The following is a 9,572-nucleotide window of genomic DNA, read 5'->3' as shown; positions in this document are numbered from 1 at the left end:
CTATTATTGGGAGTGGACTACATCCACCCTGATTGAATTGGCTCTGTCAACACTGGTTCTCCACTTGTGAAGTAACTCCCTGCTCTCCATGTGTCAGTATATAATGCCTGCATCTGTAACTTTCACTCTATGCATCCGAAGAAGTGAGGTTTTTACTCACGAAAGCTTATGCCCAAATAAATCTGTTAGTCTTTAAGGTGCCACCAGACTCCTTGTTGTTTTTGTAGATACAGACTAACACGGCTACCCCCTGATACAATAAACCCTATGTATGCTAACCTTTATATAAAGAAAACCCAAGAAAAATCTAAAGTACATGGTTGATGGTGTTGGTAATGGAAAGATTTCAAAGAATGAGCTCAAGAACAAGTTTAGTCTCTTCTGATCCAACCTCAAAAGATCCCAAGGGTATACTGGAAACATGTACTGCATTTGAAAATCCATCCCTCTTAAACAAAATGAGAAAGATCAGTTTGCTGCTGAAATCTGGGACCAGCTTTAAAGTCTAATGAGCCCAAATTAACCTTGGCATGACATCTTCCTTCTTTTGGACCTCTATCTGATTAGAATGTTAAAGGAACTGAATCAGCACTCAATCCATCACAAGTTCTTCCAGTAGCTGATCACTCTTTCATTTGTGAAATTTAAGGACAAAACAATAACTGCTCCAAATTCAAACAGACAGTCAATCTGTCTAGGTATGTCCTGGAAACAGAGTTCTAATGAACAAATTGCACGTTACCTATTTTTCCTTATTCTGAAGACATACCATGTGAAGAATCCTTGGAAAATGCAAAAAGCTAAGGAAGGATTAAACATCAAAATCTTGTTCAATAAAACATACATTTAGAACCGTGCGTGTCTGACCTCCGCCTCTGAGTGAAAGAATTCAAGGAAGAAGAATGCTGTCTCTTTTTTTTGAAGAAGATAGACAACACTGGGGAAACACACATGACCAAGGAAGCAAAAGAATAGAACAAACTATTCTAAGTGGTTTTTGAAATGCCAAACTCTTTTTTATACCACATTAAAGATGACACACACACACGAGTATGAATATGCACTGGAAACATTTGCTAAAGTATTAAAAATAAGTTATACAAACTTTTACTTAATAGCATGTTACAAAAAATATGTGTACAAAGCTTTGCTAGTAATTTGACTAAAAGGAAAGGAAACTTTATAAAGCTCAAAAAACTGTGAATATTTACAAATCATTTTAACCAAGCAGGACTAACTACTGTAATTTCTCTTTCAGAGTATTCATGAATATTCAAGTAAAGTGTATTTTTCCACTTTTTGCATTTCTAAAATAAATGAATGGTAACACAAACACATAAGTCCACTTTTTTTCACAATGAACAAACAAATGAATGTAACAGCTAGAAGGTTTGACTTCTAAATACACTGAACTAAAAAAGGAATGTCAGTCTTATTCCCATTGTAAGAAGGTTCTAACTTATAAAGCAAATGATCATTTAGTTTAAACGTAACAGGCTGAGAAATTTAAACACCAAGCAACTTCTTTCTGTAATTTTATAATCTAATCTGCAAAGAAGTGCTGTGCTCTAGATACACCTCTTAGACTTTAAGGTCAGAAGGGACCATCATAATCATCTAATCATGCATTCATTCCTTTATTCAAACATCAGTTCCCATTAAATGCCACCCTTTTCCTCATCATTCACGTGAACTGTCATGTTTTATTCCTCTATTTGCTGTAACTACTTCACTTTTAAATTACAGATCAAAATGTGTTTGACCAGCTGGTAACATTTACTATACCATTATATAAATACAGTCCTATATTAATGTAAATCTGAAGGATGAGACTCTAATCACACAAAAATTTAGTAAATAGCTTCCAAGAAAATCTTAACACTCTCCCTGTACATATGCATTGCAATACAATGTTTGGATGTTATCCATTCACACAAAAATAGGAATTGGGATATCTGCTTACGGTGGTGGTGGTAGGGTTTTGTTGATTAGTTTATTTTTCAAGTATTCTTAATTTAGGAGCATGCTACAACTTGGCCATAACATTTTGTGGTAGCCAGACAGATTTTTCGACTTAACTGCCTCCTGTCCACGATTTATCACAACCCTGCACAGGATTTGCTTTATGATTTTTGGGAGGTGGGGAAAGGGAGGAGGCAGCATGATTATTCTTAGGGCATGTGCAACTCCCTCTTCCCCATCTCCCAATTTAATACATTAAAAAGTGGTAGTGGCTAGAAGATTCTCACAAACTTTCAGCTTTTTTTTGTTGTGGAAAATGAACTCATCCGCTTCTCTTCGGTTTCATAGTTGCCAGCATTTTAAAATTTTATTCAAAGGACAATTATTTAAAGTAAACTGAAGTCCTAGTATGCCCCATTTCCCAGGTGACTGTGTTCATATTATGGTGATTTTTAAACTATTTCCTGTCTGTTCCTCCAATTATTTAACTATAGAATCCAGAGTAGCCAGCAATATTAACTTAAATTCTCAGAATAACTACCCCAGCGGCCTTTACCAAACTTACAGAAACCAATGTCTGCCAGATATATTCAATAAAAATGAGTATGAGTTAGCTATTTTATCACAGCAAATGTAAATTTGTGTTTTTTCTGATTCCCTTTCTTCCAGCCCCTATTTATCCCCTTTCTTTCCTTCTATGCCTAACACAATCAACTCCATACTATCTACTGTTTCTTTCTTCTGTACTCTCTCAGATAAGATGCATCCCGTTACACTTATTCTTTCTCTTTCATACTCGCTTTATCCTCTGTTAGTCATACTTGCTCTCTTCCAAACTACACTCTCTTCTACTCCTCTCATCCTTCTTCTGTTCTGTTTGCTTTGCTCCCACCTTTCTTTCTGCCTTGTTCTCTGCTCAGTCTGTCCTCAAGTCCACTAGACAATACCATCTCTCTCAATATACTGTGCCAGGACTCTTTTTCCAGATGCTACGACAGCTCAACAGAAGAGCCAGTTCTGTTGCCGGCAGCTAGCTGGGAGGGAACTTGCTGTCAGAGGACTAATGCCATCAGCAGCACCACAAGTAACACTATTTCCCACATCCAAACATGGTCATGAATCCACTCTAAGCTCAGAAGACTGTTTCACAGGCTTATAAGACCATCGTCGAGAGTGACTGGGTTGGGTAAAATGTAAACAACTGTTTCTTTTAAATGGACACTCACTATGACCAATTCTCTCCACTAGTAATCAGCTTTATGCTTTCAAGGCTACAGGGTTTTTTTTTCATTTCAGAGAGAACTTGAAATTAGCCTTAACATTTATAATGCTCCCCAAAATTTGGGGACCTGGGGATGGAGAAGGGAGAATGAGTGAGCATGGCCACAAGCTTCATGGACCCTCTGGCAATATGTCTAGCTCAGAGCTTCTCAACCAGGGGTACGCGTACCGCTGGGGGTATGTAGAGGTCTTCCAGGGAGTACATCAACTCATCTAGACATTTACCTAGCTTTACAACAGGCTACATAAAAAGCACTAGCGAAGTCACTACAAACTAAAATTTCATACAGACAATTACTTGTTTATACTGTTCTATATACTATACACTGAAATGTAAGTACAATATTTATATCCCAATTGTTTAATAATTATATGGTAAAAATGAGAAAGTAAACAATTTTTCAGTAGTAATGTGCTGTGACACTTTTGTATTTTTATGTCTGATTTTGTAAGTAAGTAGTTTTTAAGTGAGATGATACTTGGTGGTAGGCAACTCTAATTAGACTCCTGAAAGGGGTACAGTAGTCTGAAAAGGTTGAGAGTCACTGGTCTAGCTGACTGAGCTGGGAGCCAGGAGTACCACACTTTGCTTGCCACTGACTTCTTTCTTCTGTGGCATTTAACCCTTCTGTCTCCTTTTCCCCTATCTGTGGAATTGAAGAGATACTACTTACATAAGTACCTCAAAAAATTAATTAACAAATACAGAGAACTTTGAAGGTGTAAAAAAGTATTGTTAGGACCCAATCTGCTTTATTTTCCCTATAGGACTGTAGGACTGGAAGGGACCTTGTAGCGGGGTCATAACCCCGCTCCAGTCCAGAGGGGGCTGTGGCTGGAGAAAGCAGCTTTAGGCTGAGCTGATTGGGGGAAGTGGCAGCAGCTGGGGCCACGCCCCAACCAGACTTAGCTGGCCCTATAAAGGCCAAGGCAGCCAGAAGCTCAGGACTCTCTCTCTGAGTGCAGAGAGAGAAAGGCCTGGCTGCAGGGAACTAGAGCAGAGTACCTGGGTGGAGCAGGGCTGGGGAAAGGCTGGGGAGCTCCAGCCTGGAAAGCCCCAGGCTGCAGCCTAGTGTTAGGCCAGGAGGTACTGGGGGTTGCAGAGGGCAGCCCAGAGATAGGCCAAGGCAGCAGGCCCAAACCCAACCTTGTCTGTGATGAGAAGGCGGATACTGCAGCCTGCCCCAGGGAGTGGGGCTAGATGGTGACTGGCAGTAGCCTGACACTGAGGCAAGGTGGGGTTAGTGGATGGGGGTTCCCCTGGGAGGGGAGACCTAGAGTGTGGGTACTGCCAGGGGGCAGCACCCAGAGCAAGGGGCACTGGGGTCCTGGAAGGGACACGGGGGCCCAGAAGTAGAGAGCAAGGCAGATCACCAGCCTGCAGAGGGCGCTCCGGAGGCTGGGTCGAGCTAATTCCCTGAGAGACCAGCAGGAGGCGCCGCAGGGGTGAGTCTGCTCATGTTACAGACCTGAAGAGGTCTTCTGGTCCAGTCCTCTGCACTCATGACAGTCTACGTAATACTCAGTCCTATCACTGACAGGTGTTTGTCTAGCCTGGTCTTAAAAATCTCTAATGACAGAGATTCCACAACCTCCCTAGGCAATTTATTCCAGTGCTTAACTCTGCAAGTCTTTATATAGTTAAACTCACATGCATTTAAGTATGCACATGTGCCTTTGGAAGAATTTTTGTGCATACAAATATGCAAAGATTACATGGTAATTTAAGTGTTGATTGAATATAATCCAAGATTTAACCAAGGTGCAGGAGACAGATAAATACTACATTTCACCTGTCAGTGAACAAGATAAAGCTAATATGAAAATTCACTTTTGATATATACAGCGTACATGAATTTCAGGCTCTTCTCTCCAGTTTGAATAAAAAAATAATATTTACACAGCACCAAGGTGCATTAATTACTTCCATAAGCAATGTAATTGTTGCAACAGTATTATAGGGGTGTGTGTGTGTATATAAAATATGAAAAAATGAAGATATTGTACAGCAAAAAGAACCATGGGCCAGATTGAGATCTCAGTTACAATAAATTACAAGCAAAGTAACTCCTTTGAAGTCATTATGTATTATTACACCAAAGAATGTAACAATTTACACCTTGGTGGTTGTCTAAGCAGAGGGACAAAGACAGAATGACCAGAGATAAAACCATCTTCTTGCTCCTATACAAGTGTCTAACAAGGTCCAGGACAAACAACAATATGGGTGTTGTGTGGAAGCTTGTTATATCACTAGCCATTCTGTACCTGTTTGGTAAAAAGATATCTCAACCTTCAGGATTCTGAGTCCTACACCTTAATGTCAATTAAAACAAATGAAAAAACACAAACAGAAGGCATCTACAAAGGAAGGTCAGAAGGTGGATATAGATCAATTTGAAAGGCAAAATACACGGAATTCTTTGAACTACTTAATCGATGACAGCAGTTGCAGAACTAATCCACGTAACATATAGTAACCTTACGGATCTGCTTACCAAGGCTTGGTCTACACTAAACCCCCAAATCGAAGTAAGGTACGCAACTTCAGCTACGTGAATAAGGTAGCTGAAGTTGATGTACCTTAGTTCGAACTTACCGCGGTCCACACCAGGCAGGCAGGCTCCCCCGTCGACTCCGCGTACTCCTCGCGGCGAGCAGGATTACCGGAGTCGACGGGGAGCACTTCTGAGTTCGATTTATCGCGTCCAGACAAGACGCGATAAATCGAACCCAGAAGTTCGATTGCCTGCCGCCGAACCAGCGCGGTAAGTATAGACAAGCCCTACCAAGATATATCTATCTAAATATAAAACAAGAATTAGTTCATGGTATAATAGGCCAGAAATGAAAGAAGCTCTTCAATGTGCTCAAGCCCAGCAAATATAGTTTATACTCCATATTTTCTTACCTGATTTGCTTCAATGAAACAGGCATTTTGATTTGCTGATAATAATCTGGATATTTTTTCTTGGAAGGCAAATGGAAAAAGGGTTCTGATATAAGCTGACCCTGGTTATTTCGGCAGTTTCTAACCGTATCATAAAGCTGATAAAGAGGGTTAGAAGTATCCATAAAGGAAGTGATGCTCTCTGCTTCAGACTCTCCTTCTTCATAACGGGCAGCAGCTGTAAAAAAGAAAGAAGGAAGTAGAGAAACAGAAGGGCAATCAAATAAAGCTCTGTTGTTTTGACTATTTGACTTTAAAAATAATAAATGAGGTAATGCCTGACCCACATGTGAGAGAATTTACCCACTTTTTAATACTCTGATTTATAACTTTGGGAGGGACATCATATGCTATCTGATGTTTCTGGATGACCAGGTAATAAAGTAGCCAAAACTTTTTTTTCTATGTACACATTAGATCCATTGGGTTAGGACAGTCAAAAGCAGTCAGATGTGATGCTGGCTGTACCACTCCCTTGTGTACTGCTGGCTATGAAACTGATGTCTCTTAATCATGTCAACCTAAAGAGCCACTGGCTCAGAGGAACTTTGACTTGGCAAGCAGATTGCGTGCTTTACCAGATGCAGACCTCATGCCTTTAACACCATCAGATGGGATTACTCTAATGTGCTGTACCTGAGAATACAGACTAAGACCATTCAAACACCAACTGGTGAAGAAAACAGCTGTCTGCTTATTTGATAACCAAGCCAACAACATTAAATTACAATTATAGAATTGTATTATTGCCATTACGCTACAGGGTTGCATTCTGTACTTTTCTAAATGGAAATGACTGCACACATGAGTGAAGGAAAGTAAGAACACACACATGAGTGTTACAAAATATCATGGACAGGAGCAATCCACTGTTGGTGAGGCATAATATCTGTTGCATATAAGAAAGATGCTGAAGGAATCCTTTAGGGAAAGGAGGAATAATTCATCAAATGACATAGGAAATATTTATAAACCCAATTAAAGGCGGTTACAAACCCCTTGTGCTGCAAGCATACGTTAAAATCTTTAGAAATACTAGAAAGTGAGATAATTTGCAAAACCTATGAATATCTAATAACATGGAGTGGACAACAGGGCACTCCTCTTACACATCTCCGGACATTCATGAGCATAAAGGGACTTGATTACCTTCCCCATGGGAATATATATATTTTAAACTGAGGTGTCCCATTACAAAATACTAATGGACTACAGGAACAATTCTTTGGATTATCCTAAGAATTTAAACATATAATAATCAGTTCCAATAGAGAGTTTTCCATGTGTGAGCCCATAGATATCTTCAACACTTAGTGTTAGAGCACTCATGTTTGTGAAATAATCATTCTTTCTCTCTCAAACTTGCATAAATCCAAGCAGCTGGTTTGTGATCATTACTCAACAAGGGACCAAAAAAAAAAAAAAAAAGCTATTTACTTTTTCAGAAGTCCTGGAACTAATGTAAACAGTGCCATTTTATCAAATATAGCTTATGCTTGGATTGAACTGATGATTTACATATTAAGATTTAATGTTCACATGGATATGGAAATATGCATAGTGGAGACAGAATGAGAAATCTGTAGTAGTTTTTATTTTGTGTGTCTATAGGTACTCACTTAAATGTTTAATAATAAAGAAATTTGCAAGCCTCAAAATCCTGTGAAGTAGGGGAAACTGAAGCTCAAAGCTAACAAGCACATTTTCAGAAAATAGTCACTAATTTTAGAGAGATGCTCTAGCTCCACCAGAAACATGGGCTTGATGTAAGAATCACTTGGTGAAGTTGTGACCTGTGTCATGCGGGAGGCAGGGCCAGCTCCAGGCACCAGCCCAGTAAGCAGGTGCTTGAGGCGGCCAATGGGGGATGGGGGGGGGCACGTCCGGTTCTCTCGGAGAGAAGGACTCCCCACCGAATTGCCGCCGAAGACTGAAGTGGCGGTGGTAGAGCAGATCGCGACTTTTTTTTTTGGCTGCTTGGGGTGGCAAAAACCCTGGAGCCGGCCCTGGCAGGAGGTCTGACTAGAAATCATAACGGTGCCTTGTAGCCTTAAAAATTTATGAATCTGTGAATGTCGTGTGCATTGATTGAAGGGCACTCAATGTGAGACATCTTGTGCCTGATTTCGGATGTGCCAAGGATCTACAACTGAAAGTTTTGTTCTAAGCGACTTGTCTAAGGTTAAACAAACAGTGGTTGGAACAGATGGGAATAGAATTCACTACAAGAGTGGAAATTAGTAAACTGAGGCTGGGATTTTCATATGCGCCCAAGGGAGTTAGTTTAAGTGATTAAGTTCAAAATAAATCTATACATTTATGTGTGGAGAAATGTTCTCAAGTTTCTTCTTAAATTATCACATCTGGACTGAAGAGCTTATACTAATAAAGGTACCACAGAGGAAGCAACAAAGACTACATAAAGTCTGAGGGTTGTCCTACTTAGGACTCACTTAGGCCACTTTCCTTTGATTGGTACCTAAACTTATGATCCATAATATGTTTTTTAACGGTATTTCCCCCCTCACCCCAAATCTATAAACTTCAGGACTAAGACTCACGAAAGTGATACTAACAAGAAATTAATTTTTATAATTGCTTGACAACCCTAATCATGATTAATTGTGCAATAAAAAAAACCTAATCATGATTAATCGCACTGTTAAACAATAATAGAATACCATTTAAATATTTTTGATGTTTTCTACATTTTCAAATATATTGATTTAATTTACAACACAGAATAAAGTGTACAATGCTCACTTTAATTTTTTTGATTACAAGTATTTTCACTTTAAAAAAACAAAGAAATAGTATTTTTCAATTCACTTAATACAAGTACTGTAGTGCAATCTCTTGAACTTACAAATATAGAATTATGTAAAAAAAAGGTCATTCAAAAATAAGACAGTGTAAAATTTTAGAGCCTGCAGGTCCATTCAGTCCTACTTCTTGTTCAGCCAATCGCTCAGACAAACAAGTTTGTTTACATTTGCAGGAGATAATGCTGCCCCCTTCTTGTTTACCATGTCACCTGAAAGTGAGAATAGGGGTTGGCATGGCACTGTTGTAGCTGGCGCCGCAGGATATTTATGTGCCAGATGCAATAAAGATTCGTATGTCCCTTCATGTTTCAACCACCTTTCCAGAGGACATGTGTCCACACTGATGATGGGTTCTGCTCGATAATAATCCAAAGCAGTGTGGACCGACGCACGTTCATTTTCATTATCTGAGTCAAATTCCACCAGCAGAAGGCAGATTTTCTTTTTTGGTGATTCGGGTTCTGTAGTTTCCGCATTGGAGTGTGGCTCTTTAAGACTTCCGAAAGCATGCTCTACACCTCATCCCTTTCAGATTTTGGAAGGCACTTCAGATT

At 39.5% G+C, this 9,572-nt stretch overlaps 1 protein-coding gene across 13 annotated transcripts in view; it reads right to left on the bottom strand.

Annotated features, from left to right (window-relative positions):
- The window catches only part of PBRM1 (polybromo 1), an 82,792-nt gene that overhangs the window by 48,828 nt on the left and 24,392 nt on the right, over positions 1–9,572 (bottom strand). For all 13 annotated transcript variants that reach the window (XM_034777403.1, XM_034777401.1, XM_034777400.1 and 10 more), the window contains one exon: positions 6,155–6,371. In XM_034777403.1, the coding sequence (XP_034633294.1) occupies positions 6,155–6,371 (217 nt within the window). The remainder of the gene's footprint in view (positions 1–6,154; positions 6,372–9,572) is intronic.

The sequence above is a fragment of the Trachemys scripta genome, chromosome 7 (assembly GCF_013100865.1).
Source record: "Trachemys scripta elegans isolate TJP31775 chromosome 7, CAS_Tse_1.0, whole genome shotgun sequence".
NCBI lineage: Eukaryota > Metazoa > Chordata > Testudines > Emydidae > Trachemys > Trachemys scripta.
This window is presented reverse-complemented; position numbering and strand designations above follow the sequence as displayed.